We start from the raw sequence: 25,002 nt of genomic DNA, 5'->3' as shown, positions 1-25,002 counted from the left end.
TGAATCTCCTTTTTGTATTGATTCTCTCTAAAAAAAAATTGCATTTTTCTTCTGGCTATATATAGCCGAATACATGTCATCATTTCTTTCTGTTCCCTTCTCTTGTCTGCCCTTGCGTGTTCTTGCATTTTGCTGTGTTCTTACTCGTGGATTGTTTTGCAGGGCTGAAGAAGGTCAACGGGCGAAGGCTTCCATTTTGGTGCAAGGCAACAATCCTTGGACGGCGGACACGCTGACAGAGGCACGTGGGGTGCGGCACTCGAGAAAGAGCTAGGATTAGGCTTGGCTGAAATTTGGATTAGGCATTGGGCCATCCAAGTTTGGGCTTAGTTAAGTTTAAGTTGGGTAATTTAGGCCTACTAGTTGTTTGCAATTTGGATATTAGACTTACTAATTTTTGAATTTTATTATTACTGGGTTTTCTAACAGGCCGGGCAAATTTGGACCCGTACACACATATCAGTCAATTCAATATGGTAAATCGAGCTTGCTACTTAAGTAAGTGAACATAAACATTCAATCATCATTAATAGGACGAATTCAATTATCAAATCATTATACTTTTCACAATAACCATATATACATTTAACAATTCAACCATTTCAATATATACTTTTTATGAGTATGCAGAATGTAACATGCAATTATCGTTTAACATTTCATTTAACAATTGATAATCCTACCCTCGAGCACTAAATCACATCAAAATAGGGAGATACCCAGAACCCCCTCCTCCAAACACATCAAATTGTGAACTTAATACCACAAGCATTCCTTTGGTGCAGATAAAAGCTGTCATTTGGCTGATTTACATTTCCAAACATGCAACACACTTTTCTTTACCATCGCACGTAGACTCATTTCATGCAGAGACTTACTCATGGCAGACTCAACATACTTTCACACACATTCATCAAACTCATGCTTTCTTCACACATTCATCAAGCATATACTTCTTTTCATAATGGAGGCATATCATCAAGCAACACTTGCAAGTTCATCGTATACAGAATCAACATATTGCTTACTTTCTCGTTTCACAGATCAGATATTTAGTATAAAAGATATTAATATACAAACATACATATAAGAGTCAGTTTAGAGATTCATAACACTCTCACGAGTTTCTCACGATATACTTACAAGAAGTTCACAAGGTGCTCAAAAATTACTCACTTTAGCAGCTCCAAATACCGTATCTGGGCTTCCACCGAGTATATCAACAACCCCTAAACGATAAATCACATAAACTCATCAAGATCTATCCATTTAACTCACCGCTTTCCAGAATCACATTGCAAAACTTTAACATACTTGCTGTTCTTGAGCAGCATAGCATGTAAGATCGTAAGGCTTACCTTAATAAGGGGCATCTCCAAGCTTAGATCCATTTTCCCAACTTCTGCTTAAAGGATAAGAGAAATTTCTCCTCTTATTTCATCCTTATATAACCAGAGACTACTTCTTAAGAAAGTAAAGGAATAGTTCCCTTTTCTTACCTGGGTTACATAGATATTTTTCCTTGCTCCTTTAGATGGTTGACACGCTTCTCAATCCTTGTGATTCACTAGATAGATGCATGAAAGTTGTAAAGAGGTATGTACGAAAATACATTCATACACATGATATACCTTTGGGTCTTAACCCATCATTCATTAGGTCGTAGTTGATAGTTCAGCTAGTCGCACTTGGCACATCATGTATTCTTCGTGGCAATCCTATTATCTGAGTCTCCTCATTACCTTGCCAAGCTTTCTTTTCTTTTGCTTCATTCCCATCTAAGGGAATTTTGTATCATATTTCAATATTAGTTACGTGCCCACGTACATGTCAAGAGTATTAGTGGGGTGAATAACATTTAATTTATAAATTTCAGAGCTTGCCCATATACCGAGTGTTACCCTACCTTGACCTCATCTAATCATTGGGCCTCAAATTTAAATCAAAGTGCCCTAAATTCCTTTTAGCCTCTTTCTCTGAAGAAGAAGAGATAGAAAAGATATTTTCCTTTTAACCTATTCTAAACTCTTGACTTAACCCAAGTTCTTATTGGAACTTGACAAACGTCACATCAGTCATTTGGTGGTTTTATCTAAATCTTACAAAGAAACTAATCAAGTGTTTTCATTTGGTTCTTAACTATTTTGGTTCACATTTAGTTAATCCCTAACTATCATTTCCTTATAACCTTAACTGGCTCAATGCAAACATAATAGGGTATTCTATACTGCTGACGTAAACTTACATCACGGGGTTCATTTTCCTAATACTCATAAAAAAAATCGAAATTTTATTCTTATTTCTTCTAGCCTTATTTTTTGGATGTGATATAGGATTGTTGTCAATGTAGGAAACGTGGGTTTGAATGCCTTAAAATGCATTATCCTGTTTGAAAAAGATTATATATAATTTTAAACATTATATCAAAATGTACAAATATAATCAAAACATATAATAAAATTATTCAAAAACAATTGAATTTAATAGTTTTCAAAATAACTCAACAACCATATCAAATTAACACTTGAGTTTAAATATATTAATTAATTTCACATTTATTCAAATTTAATTATGTATCAAATTTTATTATAAATTATCACTTATATAACAAACGACATCAATGCTAATAATAATGTTTGATATAAGATGCAAAAGATTAATAAATTTAAATATATAAATACAACAGATTAAAAATATTAAATGTATTTTAATTGTTTATTATTGTATTTTTATTTTTTTAAGTTGATATAATATAAGAGTTGACTTGTGACAATAACTTAATTAATGACTTATTAATATATACAAATAATATGAATGAAAAAAATTATATAAAAATATTAAAATGAAGTTTTAATATTACATTTGGTTACTATTTTAATAATATGAGTAAAAAACTTATTTAACATATATGTTCTACAATAGTTAAACATAAAATAAAAATAATTAGTACAAGTTTAAACATGCAATTAAAAATATGAGTAAAAAACTCTTGTAAAAAAATACAACCTCTTCAAAATAAGCGAAAAGTTTTCAATCCCTTTGCCACAAAGTTATGTAAGTGGCTAAAAGTTATCAATTGTGATTAGTTTATAGCTAACCAATTACTAAAACATGTGAAAAAAATAATACTACAACCGGACATAGCATAATTGAAGTGGTAAAGAAAAGATTTTATATATGTTAGTAGCATGTGTTTAAATTTCACCACATACAGAGGCAAATACAGGGGGAGCTAGTAGGGGCCTTGGCCACCTTAAAAAGAAAATTTTCTATTTAGGCCATTGAATTTTTTTAAAATTTTAAATTAACGAAGGTAAAATTGTATTTTGGCCCCCTAAAATTATAAAAATTCTATTTAATCTTTTAAAAATTATAAAAATATAAACTATAAAAAAATAAAATTTCATTCGGCCCCCTAAAAATTTATTCTGGCTTCGCCCTGACCACATGCAATTTTTTACCAATTTTATTGAAAATATAAAAATAAGAAAGTACTCTCATAATAATATAATATATTTGTACATATGAGAGTATTTTTATAATTTTCTTAATTCAGTTCGTGATTGGTGACCCCTGACATCCACTAAATCAAGGTTTAAAACTAGTAGTATAGGTATATACAAATAACTTGAGTTAAAATTTTTGAGTAATAGTATTGAAATTAAACTTTAATTGAAGCGGTAAAGAAATTTTTTTTTTTATAGATACTAGTAATATGAGTTCAAATATCATCATATGCAAATATTTTATTGATTTTATTAAAAATAGAAATAGACAAAAATTCCCTCATACAATATAATTTATTTATGCATAAAAGGTTATTTTAATAATTTTTGTAATTGTTGGTGACCGTTTAACTCATGATACCTGTAGGACCCAAATTTTGCCCGGACCCAACAAGCAGAGCCCAAAACATCAAATAAGTTAACAGTCTAATTAGCACCTCACTAAACCAACCACTAACTCCATCATCCCACTTGTCACTAACTCCATCACCCCACTTGCCTGCAAAAATAAAGAGACAATCAGTTGTAAAATTTGACTATAAAAGCCATTCAAAACTATTGTAAATGAGGTTCTGCTTTTTTGGAGAAAAAAGGAGAGAGATTCAAATACAAGAAAAAGAGAGACTTTCAATACAAGAAATACACGAGATTAATCAAAAATCAAAGTAAAAGTGGTGTTTTTTTTCCGTCTATTCTCGTTTTAAATTATTTGTTTGTCTGATTTTATCTTTCAATTTTATTTTTTTTTACATACGAAAGTAAAAATAAAGAGGAAGAAACTTACCCATTTTGAAATTGCCGAAAAAAGGATTTTTTTAGGTTCGGCCGCCGTGTACGGTGGCGCTAACAGCGGCACATGGAGGTCCGGTGACCAGAGCAAGGCTGGACCGATGATTTAAAAGAGAGGGAAAGAGTGTTATTTTTAATATTATTATTATTTTTTATTACTTTTACTATTATTCTATAGACTATTACTATTTCTTTTTTATTATTATTAGTAGTAACGTAATAGTGTTTTTTATTATTTTATTATTATTTTTATCTTTTTATTACTATTATTATTAACCTATTATTATTATTTTTATTAATATAGTGTCATTTTCTTTTTTTTATATTGTTATTATTAGCATGTATATTATTATTATTAATGTATCATTGTTATTTTCTATTTTATTATTACTTTTATTTCTATTGTTTCTATTATTATTATTTTCATTACTTCCATTATTACTATTATTTTCTTTTATCATTATTGTTTCCTATTATTATAAGTATACTATTATTACTATTTTTTATTTTATTATTATCATTATTAACATATCATTTCGATTTTTATCATTAATATATTATCATGCTTATTAATATTTCATTATTATTTTCTACTTTATCACTGTATTATTACTATTATTATTGTCCTATTACCAAACTAATCAATTTATATTATTATTATTATTATATTATATTTTTTTCCTTTTTGTATTTATTTATTCATTTTATTTTCATTTTTTTACAAATTTCTATTTTATTTTTTTATTTCAGATTTTTACATAATATCTATTTCCAACTCTTATACAAATTATTTATTTTAAATGTATTTACTGTTTATTTTGAACTTTTCTTCATGTGATTTATTTTACTTTTTTTATATGTATATACATTAACTATTTTAGATTTTGTCATATATTATTATTTTTTTTAAAATCATTTTGTATATTATTGATTTTTAGATTCTTTTCTCACATTATTATTTTGAACTTATTTATTATCATTTTCAAATTGTTTTTACACTCTATTTCGATTTGCTTTGTTTTTTAATTTGTTATATATGGCTTTTAATTCATTTGTCTTTGATTATCATATTAGTTTGTAAATAATGTATATTAGGTGACCATCACAAATTGTTTTATTAGTGCATTCGATATTGTTTACGTGGCAATTGCATTCGCATATCATGGTTTCAAAGTAAAAAATACACTTCTTGGACTTGATATTATTATTCAAAAGTTTTCGAAAATAAGGCAATATTTCGTGTTTGGAAATTCGAGAAATCATGCCCTCACGTGCTGGGTTTCGATTTACCGTTTGAACAAAAAACTGAATATCCTTTTAAAATTTCAATGCATGAATTTCGGAAATCATGAGATGATCTTGATTTCGAGGATTTGAATTGTCATATCCTAACGTACTGGATGTGATATTTTATTCCTTCGGAACAATAGAATCTTAGATATTCAAACACTTTTAAATGGGATTGTATTTCTAAAATCATTTCAAATTTTCGACATTAGGACATTAATTAATCGATTAAGTACCAATTTTGGGCGTTACGAGGGTGCTAATCCTTCCTCGTAGGTAACTGACTCCTGAACCCGTTTTCTTGACTTTCGAAGGCCAAAACTAATATTTTAATAAATTAAAACGTTTTATTAGGTGATCCAATCACACCTAAACCAAAAGGATTGGTGGCAACTCCATTTTTCGTTTTAAACTTGACCCCCGTTTTTCAAAATAAAAATTGTTTCGACAATACCAATTCAATTAAGATTTGAATATTAGTATAATATATAAATAATGTGGGTGAAATTTTTTGAATAAAAATATTGAAATGTATAAAAATATTAAAATTAAGCTTTGATTGAAGTGGTAAAAAAAAATTATAGATGCTAATTGTATGGATTCAAACACTATATACAAATTTTTTACTAGTTTTATTCAAAATATAAAACTGTAAAAATATTTTTGTATAAACACCAGCGAAACAAATTCATGGAATGTTCCAAAAAAAGCAACCCAAATCTAAACCCAAAAGAACTCCATTGTAATTTTCCCAAACAATCAAGGGTCTATATGATCTGTCTTCTCCATTCATAACGGTTATTAATCAAAGCAAATCCCAATTATTTCTCTAAAAATATCATAATCAAACGCTTTATAAATAAATTCCTGATTTTCAAACAGTTAATCCGGCGGCCTCCATTCAACCCCCAAAACTAGCCGTTACGTAGAGCGTCACAAAGCTTCTAACGTTCATTTTTCTTCTTCTTCTTTTTATTGATTTTTGTTTTCCTCTTTCACCAAAATCGAAGCTCCAGTTTTCCATCAACTATAAACCAATACCCAGTTTTTATTTTCCAGTTTTAGTCTATTCCTTGAAAGATTTCTTCAGTTTTTTTTTGCTCAATGGAGGTTGCAAAGAATTCCAAACTGGGAACTCCTATGAAAGACACAGAAAGGAATTCTCGATCAAAAACCCCAAAGGGTTCAAAATTTTCTGAGAATTCAAATCCAAATATTTCTGGTTCAACTTCTCCAATAACAAAATCTTCAAAATCCCAGAAATATTCTTCCAAGAATCCAGTTATCTATTCACCAAGTAACAAGCTTAGGGAAAGAAAGTTTGTAGTGGCTAAGAAGAACTCGAAGAAAGTAAGGTCTAATTCGAATCCAACGACGGTTGGGCTTAATTGCAAATGTGAAGAGAACCTTGGTGGGAATTCGAAGAAGTGTTTATGTGTTGCTTATGAGAATCTGAGAGCATCTCAAGAAGAGTTTTTCAGGAACAAGGTTGAACCTGAAGCAGAAGAAGAGGGTAAAGAGACGAGAGATTTGATTGAGAATCTTAGAGAAGGGTATGGATCAGATAATCAAGAGATTGAAAACTTGAGTCAACCAGGTAGTTCTACTATTAAGAGAAGGAGAGATAAGTTGATGGAAGAAGCAAGGAATAGTGTTCCTGAATGTGGAAAGGTTTTGCATTTGGTTAAGGCTTTTGAGAGGCTTCTTTCGATACCGGATTCAAAGGAATCAGATAAGGAGGAAGATGATGAAAAGGAACCAAAAGAAGACAAGAATGATGATGATAACAACAGGAAGAAACCACTGAAATGGGCGTTACCTGGATTGCAAACAATAAACTTGACTGAGGTTGACGCTGAGAATGAAGATGAGACCAAGGATTCTTCATCATCATCATCTTCTTCTTCTCCTTCATTTTGTCCATCAGATTTTGTTTTGACTGCCGAGAATCTTGGTTTGGATCCATGTTTCTCAGTTTCTTCTTCATGGGATAGCAGCCAAGGAAGGTCAGTGAAGCAACTGGAATTATAATTGATTAGTTTACCACCTGCAAACATTTGTTTCTTCTCTGATTCCTGGTTTTCCTTAATTTTGCAGTATTTCAAGTAGGACCTCTAATGGAGGTCGAAGAAGCCGAAGAAATGTAAGTAATCGTTCACTTAAATGCTAATATATTTTCACCCTTTTTTTCACACTGAACTTTAAAAGTAGGATTCAGCCATTCAGGGTAAAAAACCATTTTTTGGACTAGGTAATGTTAAAGCAGTTAATTATAGTAAATATAAGCAAACATTGATCTAAATCAAGGTTAATGCTGATGTATCAAAGTGCAAAACATAGAACTTAGTCTTTAGTCCTCTCTTATATAGTTATAATTGTTCATAAATATAGATATAATTGTCTATACTTGGGACATGTCACATACCACAGATTATAAAACTAAGCAAATATAAATGTTTATTTTCTGCATTTTGGCTTATGAATTTTGTATTGAATTTTAGAGCTCTGAGTCTGTTGGGACAATTGGTGGGAGGAGATGGAAAAAGCAGCTTAAACCAACTTCCTTAAAACCATTCAAGCTAAGAACTGAGGTACAATTACATCTTTTGGACTTGAGTTTCTATTAAACAGTCTATTGAAGTGATTCTTATATCTAGATTTACAGCAAAGGGGGAAAGCCAAGGAAGAAGAGTTCATGCAGAAGGTTCAAGAAATGGTAGAACAAGAGAAGCAGCGGATTCCGATTGCTCAAGGCCTCCCATGGACAACCGATGAACCGGAGGTCTGAACGACCTTCTATACACTTCAAATTAATAACAAATTAGTGAGTCTTTCTCATCAATGTAACTGTGTTTAATGCAGATCTTGATCAAACCTCCTGTTAAAGTGAACACAAGACCAGTAGATTTAAGATTGCATAGTGATGTACGAGCGGAGGAGCGGCCGGAGTTTGATCATCAGGTTCTTTTTAATTACTACTGTCTGACTGGTAGTATATATTTTGCTTGTCATTAATGTTTTGAAGTGTTATATAATGTGTTTGAGGCACTAAAATTATGTATTGCTTTTGTTTGAAGGTAGCTGAGAAGATGAGTCTAGTAGAGCAATATAAAATGGAAAGGGAGAGACAGCAAAAGGTAAATGATCTTTAACAAAAATATGCATGATTTAGGTGTTTGTTTAAGGGGAAAGACAATAAATACTTCTAAATTGAGGTTTTCTTTTTTCTTTTTTTTTTTTTGTTGCAGATGGCAGAAGAAGAAGAAATAAAGATGCTTAGGAAGGAGCTCATTCCAAAAGCACAACCTATGCCTTACTTTGATAGGCCTTTTATTCCTAGAAGGTAAAAGATACTTTGCCCGAGTTCAACATTGCTCCAAAAAATACTTTAAAAATAATTTCTTTTTGCCAAAAGTAAAATTTTAACTTTGGATCAAAAGTACTTTTTTTTTGTCAAAAGTACTTTTAAAAAATATTGTTAAACTACCAGCTATACTCTGACTCAAGTAGGGCGAAGAATAGTACTTAGGGGCTAGAAATAAATAATAAATTTTTAAGATTAAAATATAATTTTATAATTATGATCTCTCTTATCTTCAGACTCAAGGATGAAAGCTAAATGTAGGATTGACACTATACGAGATTCTTTTTTCCATATATATTGAGGATCAAACCTCATCTCCCATACACCGCTATTCTGGATTATTTTTTTCCATATATTTTGACGATCAAACCTCATCCCCATGCTCATTTTTTGTTGTTTAAGGTCATCAAAGAATCCAACTATACCGAGGGAGCCAAAGTTCCACATTCCACAGCATAAGAAGATAAAATGCTTCGTGTCATGGAATGACATGAGCCCATACACTTTCCAAGGGAATGAAGGAAGGGAAATATAGTGGTTTTTTTTTCCTTTTTTAAAAAAAAAGTGATTCTTTCATTTGTTATTTCATTACAAAATATTGTCAATCCTTCTCTCCCTCTGAATATTGTGTACATAAGCAACCAAATTAGTTGCAGTAATCATTTTGTTTGGTGGAAGTGAAGTTTCTCTTTCTAATGAGCAGCTAAATTTGTGGATTAAAAAGCCTTGCATAAGAGAGCCACCTGCATTCATTTTTTGCTGCATTGTGTTATCACCATCCATTGGGTCGAAAGATCTGATTGTTCATTGGATGTGAGAAATAAGTAACATAATCTAACTATTATGACAAAAAAAAAAAGGGAAAAGAAAAATGAAGGCGGGCAACCTTGCTAGCTCTTCCCATCCATGGAGTCTGCAGTCGACATCTGAAATGAATTAAATCGAATTCTGCAAAAAGCTGGCCCAAACTATTGTGTTGCTTCTTGCAAATGAAAACCAAAAGCTATCCCATCCTTTACAGCAAGTAAAGCATATTTCATGTTCAACTGTTTACTTTGTTGAAAAACATCATAATAAAATAATTAGTTATTATAGTGATGAATATCACTATTATAAATAAAAATGTTAAAATTTTATCTAGTTCAATCTAGATAAAAATGTTAAAACTCGAATTTAGTCTGGCTTAATTTTATTAAATTTTTTTTATATTTCCCCAATAAATAGGAATTTTTTTAATATATATATATACTTAAATAACTCTAAACTAAGTACAATTTAGCAAGTAAATACTTTTAGAAAAATTAATAATAAAAAAAGTTATACAATATCTAAAAAATAACAATAAAATAGTAAAATATAATAGTGAAATGATAGCAAAATAATAAAAAATTAATGGCAAAATAATTTTTTTTTTTGCAAATTCAGGTCGGACCCTAAGACCCAATTCATTTAAAACATAGACATTATTTTATTATCCAAACTTATTTTTCGAAAATATATTTTTACACAAAAAAATAATAATTTAAAAAGTAAATGCAAAAGTATAGCATGTCCTACACCCCCACAAAGAAAAGGCTTACCCACGCTTCTCTTAGTCTCTATCTTGGAGTTTTTTGCCTTTCAATTCAGCTATGTGACTCTTGACAAATTGTAAATAACCCATTTGGTGTTTGGGGGTGTGTTTTTATTGTACGCGAATTTATGGAAAAGGTTTTATCGAATGGGTATTTAGCTTTTGAATTCATGGTGTTTTCAGTTGTTGGGCAACCACATTTCTATCGGCCTGACCTCATGACAGAGTTCCCTAAACACATGGTTTGTTGATCTAATTCGTTTTATAGGCTACAACTACTTTCTTCTTCCTTGTCAATTTTGTCCTTCGTTACCATTGCCTCTTTTGCTTGGGATTCAAGAAATGCATTACATTCTACCATACAAACTTAACAGAGTAGGCCACAAGAGCCAAACAAAATACGCCATAAGGGGAACATACAGAGTACGCCATAAAGGCAACATACAGAATATGCCACAAAGGTGACATACATAATCACGTGTTTATTAGACTTTCACAGAAGGTGCCATGGTTTCTCCTTCATGGATACATAAATTTCATGTACTGTGATCTACCAATCCAGTCTTCATCTTACTGGAGGCTACACCATGAACATTCATACAGTGATTGTAACACCCCTAACCCATATTCGTTGTCGAAATAAGGCTATAGAGCATTACAAGAGTTTACAGAACAAATTTAATTAATTCATGTCTTTACTATTTATATCTGAAACAATTCATAATTCAATCATGTTGTCCCTTAAATGGACTCTCGCAGTCCTATTTATACATTAGAAACAAGTTAGGACTAAATCGAGAACTCAGATAATTTTTCACGAAATTTCAAATTTTAGCTTAGGTGTAGGGAACACACGCCCGTGGGGTCAGGCCATGTGACACACCTATATCTTAGGCCATGTGGGCATTACATGTGAGGCATACGGCCGTGTCCCAGCTCGTGCTCAAATTAGGATAGCTACTGACTTGGGTCACACGGCCAGCCACACGTCCATGTGCTAAGCTGTGTGAACAATTAATTTTCAAAAATTAGGTGCAGGATTCACACGACTAAGGCACATGCCCGTGTGTTAGGCCGTATGGTTCATACGCCTGAGACACATGCATGTGTCTCTGCCCGTGTGACCAATCCTGAGCATTCTATTTCTCAATTTTTAGGATGCAAGGGACACACGGCTAAACCACACGCCTGTGGGCATGGCCGTGTGTCACACACGGTTGAGACATACCCCCGTGTGTCTGCCCGTATGGACAGAATAAGACCATTTTCCAAGCCTTATTTCTCACCCTTTTTACCTTGCACCTACAACAATACTTCAATATATTCATCAACCAATTCAAGGCATATAAATCAATATAATGATCAAGTTTTATGCATGACACATTTACTCATGCTTTCAAGTATCATCTTTACATTAAAATTATATACTTACCCAAACTTAATTGCATCTAATATATTAAATCAAACACATTCATATACTAATTAAAATAAATCTCATGCATAAGTATGCAGCAAATTTACTACCACTAGCCATTCCAATGGCTAGTTGCAACCAAAACATTTACATACCCGTATTTATACCAAAACGAGTTGGAGGATAGTGTGATGATGCTCTGACCAATCTCTAACCTTTACGAGCTTCTGATTACTATAAAACAGAGGAAAATAAAACAGAGTAAGCATTTCTTTCTTAGTAAGTTCGTATAACAGGAATTTAAAACTTACCATGTATTTACATTTAAGATTATCATAAAAAACATGCATCCAACATAGATACTCATCATATATACTCATCTCAATATTTGGACAATTGCTAATCATATATACTCATCAAAATAGTTAGTCATGTAATTAACATGAATTTCAAGAAAACAGAGATGAGCTCATCAAACATAGATTTACAAGTATTCCAGAAATTTTCGAGATATAATCCATTTAGTTTTTATATTTTTCTCACATTGGAAATTTTGTCCGTTGAATTATTGAAATGTCGATGGATACCCAGGTAGTATACTCGAGGTATACAACTAAATGATCTGTCAACTCATGTTCAAGGGTACCCATAAGGGCACATAATTAGGAAGCACACTCTCGAGTCATATATCAGGATGCTCATGTGAGCCATGTAACAGGAAGCTTATCCGGGCTAAATCAAGAAACTCATAAAAGTTTAGATTAGGAAGCTTATTGAGCTTAACAGGTAACTCTGAAGAGTTATTAACAGGGAGCTCCGGATAGCATAATAGGAAGTTTCAAGTGAGCCATATCAGGAAGCTCATAAGAGCTTATATCAAGAGGCTCATGAAGAGCTGCGTTTGTGTCCGCAATAAATGCTGGATCACAACCGATCGAATCATGTAACAGGATGCTCATAAAGAGCTGCGGTAGTGCGCAACACATGCAGGATCATTACTGATCAGGATGCTCGCAAGAACCATGTAACAAGAATGCTCGAGAAGGCTTTTAACAGGATGCTCGTCTGAGCTATAATGTCCGCAACATATGCAAGACTATGATCAATACAGAAAAATACTATATTCATCGCATTTCATTATTCAAACATAATTTATCATTTATCGAGCAATATCAGGCATGTGATTAATTTCATACATTAAACATTTGTGAAATTCACATAAATACAACATTCAATTCAAACATATTAATACACATAATTAAGTTACACGAACTTACCTCGTTACTTGTTCGTATACAGAAATCTACTAATCTAGCACTTTTTCCTTTCATCGATCTAACTTCGTATTTGAGTTTTCCGAATCTAATCTATTTCATACTCAATTAAACTTAATTCACTTAGGCAAAATTACTATTTTGCCCCTATACTTTTTTGTAAATGACAATTTTGTCCCTAGGCTCGAAGAATAAAATTCATGCAATTTAATCCTTATTCCAAGCCTAACTGATTTTTACATGTCTTAATAACTGCCCATGAATTTCACAAAAATCAGAATTTTTCCATGGGTTTTACAATTTTTCAATTTATTCTCTAAATAACAATTTCATGAAAATTCTCTTTGTAAAAGTTGTTTATCTATTAACAACCTTTCATTTTCTACCATAAATTTCAAAATTTCAGCATCTACATCCATGGAAAAATTTCTATACTTTGATATCTTTACAAATTAATCCCCAAAATAGATAGATTAAGCTATTTCGAACTCGAAAATATAAAAATTACTAAAAACGGGACAAGAAAACTTACCTAATCAAGCCAAGAAAGTTTGCTTGAACATTTTTCTCTTTCCTAGGGTTTCCATGTTTTAATTTGGGAAAGATGATGAAAATAAGATGATATTTTCTATTTAATTTTATTATCATCTTTTAATTTTTCACTTTCTAATTTTGTCATTTTCTCTTTTTTTTTTTAAAAAAAATTTCCATGGATGATTCACCAAAAATATCTACTAACTTTTCTTAATGGTCTAATTACTATATAAGGACCTCAAGTTTTGAATTCCATAGTTATTTGATATTTATAACTACTAGAACTAAACTTTTGCATTTTATGCAATTTGATCCTTTCCAGAATTAAACATGAAATTGGTAAAATTTTCTTAATGAATTTTTATACGCCATTTCTATCATAATGCAATTCATGTAATAATATTAAAATAAATTTTCTTTCTGACTCAGATTTTTGGTCCTAAAACCACTGTTCTGATTTCACTGAAAATGGGCTGTTACAATGATATATTGCCATGGGTCTCAATCACATTGATACATGCACCGGAATGATTGAAGTGCACTCGAGCTCATCAAGTGGACCAAACTCCAAGCTGCCTGTTTCAAAAGAGGATCCAATTGAATTTTCCATCAAGCCTATAACGTGTGTTAGATCTAAGAAGCTTAAAGAGGCAACGATGGGCCTGATTCAGCAAATTTGAGCCGAACATGAGAAGTCCAATTCCTATTGGACTCAAGATAACGTTCCAAGTCCATGCAACATTTTGTATGTGGCAATTTGTTTAATTTGAACTAATGTTTCAGTTTTAATTATGTTTGTGTTTGTTTTGCATTATTAAGTGTTTTGTCAGATAAATGCATCTTTGATTAATGTCTTGCATTAATACATTTGCATCTTTAGAAACTTGCATTAAATGTCTTGTTTATTAAATACATCTTTGTTTAATGTTTTGAATTAATACACTAGCATCCTTTAATACCTGCATTATATGTTCTTCATATTAAATAAGTCATACATTAAAACATCTCACTTTTTTAATAAAGTTTAAGTATGGTTTAAGTTGCATGTTCAATTAATTTATGTGCATGAGTGTTATTAAATATGTTGTTTTTATGAGCGTTTTAGTTATTGTTTAATGATTAATTATATATTTTGTAGGTGTCTTTTCATATTACGAAAGACTTTTCAAATTGGACAGGTCAAAGCTTTTAAAAAGAACATTAAGGAGGTTGTTCATGGATCAAAAGGAGACTCTTCAAGTCTGATTAGTTTTGGAGTCTTTAACTTTCATTATGACGCCATCTTAAGAGGATGTTACACAAGCTTTAAGATTCAGTTTCAAGGAAGCTAAAGGGATATCAATTAAGCACATTAAGAACACATTTAGTCTTTATTAAGGAATAGAACCATGCATTTTCATCTACACCAGAATCAAGTGAAGAGACATGACCATTGGATTTCTTACATGATTTAAAAATGAAATTAAAGCTTGCAATAACCTTAGTTAGTTCTAAAGATGAAATATCTCACATAGGCATTCGAATGGTCACAATACTGCCTATAAATAATTTATGAAAAAAAACCTTTGTATCTAATGAATAATTTTGAGTTTATGCGAGAATTCTATCTCATTGTTCTTGATCAAACTCACTTGGACTTATCAAGGTGCTTCTTGTGGAATCAAACCTATTTCATTTAAACTTATCACTTCTTTTCTTTCTTTGTCTTGAAGCGTGGCTTTCTAACATACTGATGGTTCCTATTTTGCTAAATAGCATGTCACAATTTATTTCTTCAAAGGCTTGTTTGTTATTTCACTATATATAAATAGGGTTATGATCATTTATATCGTTGGTTCTTTTCTAAGTGTTAGATTCTTGCAAGCTAATCAATCAAAACCCTTTTTGTTATTTTAACCAGCCTAGTTTCTATTATTCACTATTCCACTTTTAATTCCAAATCGAGACAATATGAAAGTTAGACGATCAAGAAATTCAGCATCTTGTAATCAAATTCATGAATACGAGTAGGCATCACACATAAACTTGCACACTTTCATGTATCGTAGTCTGTCATTCCAGTTTTCATTTTTATTGAAGGCTATACCATGAGTGTTTTCATATCATACGATGTCATGGGTTTCAACCTCATAATCTTACACTTGTTTTCATATCGTGATTTGTCAATCTGGTTTGCAATAACTGCCCTAACAAAGGTATAACAGAGGGACATTTACACAACATTCACTTACTCGGATTCGTTCACACCTCTGACTGATTCGTATCTTTTCTAAATCAAACTATACCTGCATACTTATCCATCAACATTCTATTTTGACAAAACTTCTTCATACATATCATCATAACACATATATTATTTTATTATGCTTCTTACACTTACCACTTATTAGAGACATCATTATCATTTAGATATCCTATAAGAGTTAGGACAGAGACTCATCTAATACTCACCTACTGTAGTTCGAAGCTCCAAGCTCAGTCATCCTTCTCAAACCAACAACAATAACTACTTAAAGAACATAGGGTCACCATTAAAACTTATTTACATACCAATTATTATCATATCAATCAATGACAACCTTCATACAAAGTCTTGTACTTACAACTTATGTTCATATACCTCATACAGACATACTCTTTTAGAGCTTAACATGCAAAGCTATAATACTTACTTGGAGTTGGAATGGCCATTAATTAAACCAAGAACTTTAGCTTCTAGTGTAGAATAGAGAAGAAATGAAAATGGATTTGAGGAAAAGGAATCAGAGAGTAGTATTTTGAAGAAGTAAGAACCCCCATTTCAGAGCCCTTCTTGTACACATATATATACAACTCAATTCTATTTAGTAGAACCTAACAAGTGTCATTCAATTCAGAGTTTGTCCTTCTTAATGGCCTACAGATTTTGAAAGAAATATAAATGAGAATCTTGCATAGTGTATATATTAGATTAATCAAACTAGTTGGTTCTTAACTAGGTTACTTTACAATCTAACTAGCACAGTACCCAAACAAACAAGGCGTACTATACATTTGGTGACAACTCATGCTAATTACCTTTTCGTTTAGCACAATCCTTTTCTTTAAATAATAGAATGACCTGAAGTAGAATCTTCTCTTATTTATACGGTAGTTACTATGTGCCCATACATATTTTCCTAAAAAATAAATTGGGTGGATTACACTTCGCCAAACAGATAATTCACTACTACACGCCTTAAGCTCAAATCCGCCACACTTGGAGTGCAACTATTCAATTTGTTTACTTGTTTCCCTTTTATTCAATTATATCTAACTTCGATTGTTGCATTTTAGGTTGAATTGAATCTGGAATTTCCTCGTTCGTCTAGAGCCCAAGGCTAAATCTGTAACATCCCTTACCCGTATCCGAAGTCGGGACAGGGTTCGAGGCGTTACCGGACTTAAACATTCACAAACATGCAAAACCCGGCTATAAAATTTCATCCAAATTAAAAAATTTAAAACACATGTAAATCGTCCCTTATACGGGCCTTCGAGGCCTAAAACATACATCGGGGTGGTTCAGGACTAAACCGAGGACTTTAGAAAGCTCTGGGAAAACTTAGAGAAATTTTCATGAAACAGGGTCACACGCCCGTATGGACACAAGGACACGCTCGTGTGTCTTCAACACGCCCGTGTCCTCAGGCTGTGTAACTCTCTGTTTATGATGTCAGCAAAACAAATTGATTCACACGGTCAAGCCACACGCCCGTGTGCTAGGCCATATCCTCCACACGGCTGAGACACATGGCCATGTCTCTGCCCGTGTAGCCAATACTTAGGCTATTTTCCAAGCCTTATGTTGTCCTTAATTCTCTCCCATACTTATACACATTATAGACACACATTATAACATCAATTTAATGGTTAATCATCCTTTATTAAAATTCGGTTAAAGCATTTACATGTTGTCATACATGTGTTTATTACCTATACTCATGTTACACCAAGTTAGACATTCCAATTCACATTCTACAATTATCCATATTCAATCATTATCAACTTACTACCATGCCACACATTCATTCCATGGCCACGACCACCTCAAATGGTCTTAAAGCATTCATCATGTACATGTGTTATACTAATCATTCATAACAACCAATTATAAACACATTACAAACATTAACACATAGCAAAAATAATTAGGCTTACAAGCCATAACCATTTAAGCCACATCTCATGGCCATATACAACAAATCAATATAAGCCGATACATTTGGCTAATCATAACAACATCTAACATAAAAACTAGTCCTTATACATGCCACTCAGTTGAAAGTATTTAATACACATATGACAATACTCCGGAGTTGTTGGCTTGATAGTGTGATACTGCCTCCGATGGTCTCTAACCCCGAGTTGACCTGAGAACACTAAGGAAATGGAGAGGATGGAGTAAGCTTAAAGCTTAGTAAGTCCATATGAAAGTAATAAGCAAATTATCAACATGATTCCATGAAAATGTAATCATAATTACACTTTTGCTAATTTTCTGGTCATGTTATTTTCTCGAGTCATAGTTACTAATTTATTTATATCTAGAGATATGAAACCGAAATCAAGATCCGTTAATTTTCTATGAAACTAGACTCATAATATCTTCTTATCATAAAATTTTAAGAATTTTTGGTGTAATATCCCGAATTAGGGCCTAATCGAAATAGTGGTTTTGTGACCACAAATCCGAGATAGAAATAATTATTTTATAATTATTTTGATGTTTATGATATTATTGCATGATTGTGTGAAAATTTCGTGATGAAATCCTATGCCTAAAGTGCTTAAATTGAAATTAGGGACTAAATCGAATAATTTGCAAAACTTGCATTCTAGGAGCTTTTAGTATGAAATTGTTTTGGAATATTAATGAGGAGGTCTTAAATAGAAATTTGACCAATTCCTAAGTCTATGGACAAAAATTGGACATGGATGGAATTTTTGGAAAGTTTAGTAGTAAGGGCATTTTGGTCATTTAGTTATTAAAATGAATTAAAAACAAAATTAAAAGTCAATTTTTGTCCATATTCTTCATTAGGCCGAAATTTCAAGGGTTCTCCATAGTTAGGGTTTGTTTCAAGCTTCCAAGCTCCATGGTAAGTGATTCCAAGCCCCGTTTTTAATGTTCTTTACGTTTTTGGAATCCTGGTAGCTCGATTATGCTTATGCTAGCAATAATTCAACCTAGGGTTCATATTTGGAAAAATACCCATAGGTGAAATTTGTGTATTTTGGTGTTTTATAATAGAATATGAGGTTTTAAATTATGTTAGACAACTTGTACTACTCGGTTTTAAGCGAAAACGAGTAAAAAGGCTTAATCGATAAAAATACCTAATAGTCATAAGTACATGTTAGAGTGTGAATTTGATGTTTCCATAGAAGGGAAAAATGATCAGCATGTCATAAAATATAAGAATAAGGGATGAAGTTTAATTCCTGAGCCTAGGGAAAAAGTGTAATTATGCAAAAGTTTAGGGGCAAAAATGAAATTTTGCCAAAGTTCGTATTAAATGCTGTTTTGATGAATGTATGTATTAAATAAGATTAATTTGGCATTATAGATCAAGAGAAACGAGATCCAAGTCGCGATCGAGGGAAAAACAAAGTTTACGAAGAATAGGCTTGATTGCTAATAATTTTGTACCGAGGTAAGTTCATGTGTAAATGTAGTAACATAATTGTCATTTTAAGCAATTTAATGTTGTTTATATGATATGATGCTGATTATTATCATGAAATATTAGGCTTTGTGGTTATTGTTGAATAATATGTAATTATGTGAATTACTTGATGAGTATGAACTATCACCGAAGTATCGATTTCGATATTCCGTAGAAGACAAAAAAGATGTGTGATCGAGGAAAACGCCTGTTTGACACTTGGGAATAGATTAGAATACAAGTGACATGTCACTAGGATGGTTGAGCTCCGAACTCGTTGAGTTGAGTCTGAGTTTGTAAGATGTAACTGGGCATCCGAGCTCGTTGAGTTGAGTCCGAGTTCACTTATGGGCGGGTTACATGGTAGCTTGGCTACATAAGTTCCGCAGGCTATTGAGTTTGTCTAGCTGCGGGTATGGCTCTTATGTTCATGAGATCCGCGTATTCGAATTATATTCCGATGTGTTCAACGGGTGAATCTTAAGTGAATAAGAAGAAGGCCTAAAACGAAGGTGACATGTTGCTAAGTGTGGTAAATGAGAAAATTTGACAGGTATGTGCTTAAACCTTCAGATTGAAAACTTGGTATGATGAAATCGTAGAAAGATATTAAATACAAATGAAACATGAATGTCTTGGTGTTGTTTATGCAAATGATGTTTTATGTGAGATTGTGTGATTATGTTACTTGCTATTTGCATGTGAACTTACTAAGCATTTGTGCTTACTCCCTCCTTTTCTTTCATTGTAGTTTTGACAAGCCGGCTTGAGAATCGGGATAGGTCGAAGACTCGTTTACACTATCCAAAGGCTTAAATTGGTAAAATGGCTTGTGTATTTTGAATGTGGCATGTATGGCAAAACACTCACTTTGTGTAATTGATCTTATGATATGGCTATGGTTTGGTAAGAAAAGGGTTTGTAAATGATTAGCCATTGGAATGGCCAATCTAAGTCATATTTGATGTTATGTATGTTTAAAATGCTATTTAGTCCATGAAAATCCTTAGTAAAGTGAAATTTGCCATAAAACAGAATCTGACAGCAGCAGTGATGTAAATTTGAAAAATCACTAAAAATAGTATAAATGGAATTAAATGATGAGTAGGTTATGAAATTGAAGCTTAATTAGTCTATTTTCATATGGATTGAACAAAACAGGTATATAAATTATATTTTATGAGATATTTGAATTTTTGTGAAACAGGGACAGAGTGATTTCTGGATCCCCTGTTCTGACTTTATAAATTCATCATAAATTGTAAAAAAATAATTATAAGTCATGCTTTATATGTACAGATTCCTTATTGAGTCTAGTTTTATGATAAACAAACTTCATAGACATTGAAATTCTGTACAGAGAGATATCTGATTCGTAATATACAGAGGTTAGAGCAGTCGAACCCTGAAATAGGGGAGACTTTAACAATAAACTGTACTAATTGGCTTAATCAAAAATTCTAGAAAAAAATTAGTAAATATATATATGATTCTAGTTTTAGGGAAAATTTATGGAATTGTATTTCGAGTTTCGGAACTCGATATTTGAATTTTTAAGCTACTGTGACGCAGATTGCTAGCTTGACTGGAAATTTTAAAAATAAATTGTTTGAGCTGTTTAAGTAATGAATTAAGTCTGTTAACACCTCGTGTTCGACTCCGGCGACGATCTCGGGTACGGGGCGTTACATTTGGTCTAGTCAGTAAGTACAGTTTATTCATTAAATATACCCCTATTTCACTATTTGATAGTTCCGACCTCTCTTCACTAGAAATTATTTATCCTATGGTACAGCTCTCGGATGTTGTCCCCATCAATTCCTCTTGAAAATAGACTCATTAAGGATTTTAAGCATGCAAATTATGACCCATACTTATTTTTGTACAATTTTCAATGATTTTTCAAAATTAGAAAAGGGGATTCCAAAATCATTCTAACCCTGTCTCACAAAAATCCAATTATCATAGAATATGAAATTCTTTTGCCTTCACTGTTTCTTTTATGAGAAAATAGGCTCATTAAGCTTTAATTTAAGATCTTATTCAACCTCTAATTCAATTTATACCATTTTTGGTGATTTTTCAAAGTCACACAACTGCTGCTGTCCAAAATTGTTTTATTACAAAATTTCACTTTTACATAATTTCACTTACTCCATTCTATCTTACCAAAAGATTCGCTCAACTATCGAGCACATTGCTCACAACTTTTCACATAGATATACTTGCACTTATTCATCACATAGTCATGTACATATGTATTTTCACTTAGTAAATTTCCCGTTGAACTCATCGGAATAATAACAGATACTTGGTGGCCTGTGCATATACCACCCTTATAACCGAAGCTCTCTGGTACGCATAGTAGCTTGCATTTAGTACTACACATGCGACCTATCAATCTGGTACATGTAGTAGCCTGCACTTAGTACTACATACATGATCGAAGTTAACGGGTATGCTTAGTAGCCTGCACTTAGTACTACACATGCGACCTATCAATCTGGTACACGTAGTAGCCTACACTTAGTACTACACACATGACTTAACCATCTAATACACGTAGTAGCCTACACTTAGTACTACACACGTGATCAAAGTTAACGGGTACGCATAGTAGCCTGCACTTAGTACTACATATGCAACCTATCAATATGGTACACGTAGTAGCCTGCACTTCGTACTACACACATGACTCACAACAAATCATTTGTCTCTTCTATTCCGAAGGTTCAATCGGGAAATTCTTCATTTTTCAAAAATTTTACTAACTCGTTCTTAGCCAATTTCGATTCGTAGTTTACATCAATTGATCATTCTATAGGCAGCCACATCTCATACAATAACAAACGATAATAAAATAAAAAGAATCGAAATATTATTTACATACAAACTTACTCGTTTCAAAGAAACATCATATTCCATCAAAATTCCAAACCTTTACCAGACATACTCGAATTGTGGCTTCATTCACATAGCAATATCTCATAATCACATGGCATTGCAATATTTTCATCATAATAGCAAAACATCAAGAACAGGTTATATCATCAAAATAATCACATAATATCAAATTATTCACATATATATACTTACAACTCGTGTAATATCAAAGCATTAGCATTCAAATACAACATTGCATTATTAAAATCACATGAACTTACCTCGGGTTCGAGTACGACTATATATTCTGATTTAGTCCATAATCTCATTCATTTCCAATCTATGCCCGAATCTCATTTTCCTTGATCTATAATATCACATTTAGCTTAATAATTAGTCACATTATTCATATCGGTCCAAAAATCATACTTTTACAAATTTTCATTTTGACCCCTAAACTTTCACATATTTGCACTTTGGACCTTAGGCTCGTAAAATTATTTTTATTCAATTTCCTTGCATTTTAAGCCTAGCCGAATCATTTTCATAACTGTAGTAGCCCCTAATTTTCACTAAATCACACTTTTATGACAAATTTTGTAACTTTTACAAAACAGTCCTTCTTGACAATTTCACTGAAAATCACTTAGTAAAAGTCGTTTATTACACACCGAGCATTCATATTCTACCATTAGACATCAAAAAACATGCATATCATCCATGGGTAAATTTTTAAACACAAACCCTAGCTCAAAATATGGGTAGAAATGAGTAGATCTTGTTACGAGGATTTCAAAAACGTAAAAATCATTAAAAACGGGGCTAGAAAGGACTTACAATTGATCTTGGAAGCTTGAAAAACCCTAGCTATGTCTTCTCCATGCAAGTTTCAGCCATAGGGTAGAAGATGGACAAAAATTGGCTTTTAATTTTGTTTTTAATTCATTTTAATTACTAGATTACCAAAATGCCCCTAACTTAAAAATATCCTGTTTCACCCATTTCATGCCTATTTTTGTCCAAGAAATTATCCATTGGTCTAATTACCATTTAAGGGCCTCCAAATTAAAATTTCATAACAATTAGACAGCTCTAACATGTAGAACTCAACTTTTGCACTTTTTACAACTTAGTCCTTTTGACCAAATTGAGTGCCCAAATGTCAAAATTTTTGAAAGAAATTTTCAAAAAATCATCCCATGAAATTTTAGACCATAAAAATATAATAAAAAATTTTATTGTGTCGGATTTGTGGTCCCGAAACCATTGTTCCGACTAGGCCCTAATTCGGGATATTACAAAATCCATGACTTGGACAAACTTACGATCTTGTTCCGCACGCATCTTTATCATAGTGTTGAGTTGACTTATGACACCAACTCAATTAACTGCATTATTAATAAATACAACTAATGGAGATAATGAACTATGCATATTAAAATAAAAATGTATATAAACATATTAAAATGAAGATTTGGTTCGATGCTAAGTTTAAAGTTTTATCAATCTAATTGGCATGTACTCAAATTCCATCATATGCATGTTTTTATTTTATTATTTTTTGTTAAAATGAAAAGACAAAAGTACCATCAAATAATATAACTTGTTTTAGTTATGAAAGAACATTTCATAATTTCTCTAGCTAAGTTGGTGTTCGATTGACTTTTGCACCAACATGTAAAGGTCAATATATCATACTACTACTTTTATTAATAATGAATACAATAATATTTTCTATAAAAATTATTAATAAAAATTTTATTTAAAAAATTATTTATTTATTTATTAACATTTTTAACTATTATCAATATAGATATTTTTGAAAAATATAATATAATTCTTATTTAAATTAAAATTATAGATTAAATTAATATTATTTTTTAGCCTAGTGAAAACCCATAACTAGTAATTCACCTAATGTTTCGGGTTAATTTTTAACATTATACTTTTACTCATTTTTTCAACTTTTTGAATGTGAGGTTTTTTTCATAGCCTCGATTTTTGAGATTTTAATTTTTTTTCTTTCTTCTTCTCTTCTTGCAGCTTCTTCTTCTGTGGTTCTTTTACTCATTCTTTTCTCTCTCAAGTTTCAATTCAAGTTTCATTAGTACATCATTTTTAGTCGAAATAGATAAAACAGGCTGAAATATGTCAGTACAGGCAAGATAGGTCAAAACTTGAGTCGAAATGAAACCTATATTATATTGCTCCGATTTATGTTTGAAACAAAGTGTATCAATCAGTACTGAAACAAAATCGACCACCATGCTATAAATACATAGCTTCCCCATCATTGGGGAACACACATTTAAGTCCCAAACATTACAGTTAGGGCTACAAATGAATAGAAAGTTTCATGAACAATTCATTTTTTTTGCTTATTTATTAAATTGAATAAATGAACATGAACAAGATTTTGAGGCTCCTTTATTAAACGTACTAAACACAAACAAAGCTGGTTCAGTTTATCTAACCACTCTAGTATTTCATATTTTTTAGGTTATTACTTCTTTAACATTTAACATATGCTCATTATCATCATATGTTAATCTTTAACCAACTTCTTCATCATCTAAATATGTACCATAAAGATTATCAAGATGTCATTTTTCCATGTAAAATATGAATCATTCCAATTCCACCTAAAAATGAAGTTATGAAGTATGTAATATGCTAGTACAATTTAACTTT

General features: G+C 31.7%; 1 protein-coding gene and 1 long non-coding RNA gene across 3 annotated transcripts; one reads left to right on the top strand and one right to left on the bottom strand.

Annotated features, from left to right (window-relative positions):
• Nucleotides 1-544: 544 nt before the first annotated feature.
• On the bottom strand, nt 545-1,817 carry LOC107924469 (uncharacterized). 2 transcript variants are annotated; one of them, XR_005906641.1, is made up of 3 exons: nt 1,500-1,770; nt 1,359-1,402; nt 545-1,229 (listed from the first exon to the last, which is right to left on the bottom strand). It is a non-coding gene; the product is annotated as an uncharacterized lncRNA (long non-coding RNA). The 2 variants fall into 2 exon arrangements; XR_001691783.2 differs by having other exon boundaries at nt 1,359-1,817.
• Nucleotides 1,818-6,497: 4,680 nt separating this feature from the next.
• On the top strand, nt 6,498-9,669 carry LOC107924476 (uncharacterized). Its single transcript, XM_041084004.1, has 8 exons — nt 6,498-7,588; nt 7,680-7,725; nt 8,084-8,173; nt 8,248-8,364; nt 8,445-8,543; nt 8,660-8,719; nt 8,831-8,925; nt 9,349-9,669. The coding sequence occupies exons 1-8, from the start codon at nt 6,687-6,689 to the stop codon at nt 9,479-9,481; spliced, it is 1,542 nt and encodes a 513-aa protein (XP_040939938.1). The 5' UTR covers nt 6,498-6,686; the 3' UTR covers nt 9,482-9,669.
• Nucleotides 9,670-25,002: the final 15,333 nt, after the last annotated feature.

Source organism: Gossypium hirsutum, chromosome A12, assembly GCF_007990345.1.
Source record: "Gossypium hirsutum isolate 1008001.06 chromosome A12, Gossypium_hirsutum_v2.1, whole genome shotgun sequence".
Taxonomy (NCBI): domain Eukaryota; kingdom Viridiplantae; phylum Streptophyta; class Magnoliopsida; order Malvales; family Malvaceae; genus Gossypium; species Gossypium hirsutum.
The sequence above is the reverse complement of the archived record's forward strand: the minus strand, read 5'-3'. Positions and strand labels throughout refer to the sequence as shown.

What these genes read in the sequence shown, in the direction of transcription:
- LOC107924476 (XM_041084004.1), top strand. Translation starts at nt 6,687, where the DNA reads ATGGAGGTTGCAAAGAATTCCAAACTGGGAACTCCTATGAAAGACACA. An exon ending in GTCGAAGAAGCCGAAGAAAT is followed by an intron (nt 7,726 to 8,083) that starts GTAAGTAATCGT and finishes ATTGAATTTTAG; the next exon opens with AGCTCTGAGTCTGTTGGGAC. An exon ending in AAAGGGAGAGACAGCAAAAG is followed by an intron (nt 8,720 to 8,830) that starts GTAAATGATCTT and finishes TTTTTGTTGCAG; the next exon opens with ATGGCAGAAGAAGAAGAAAT.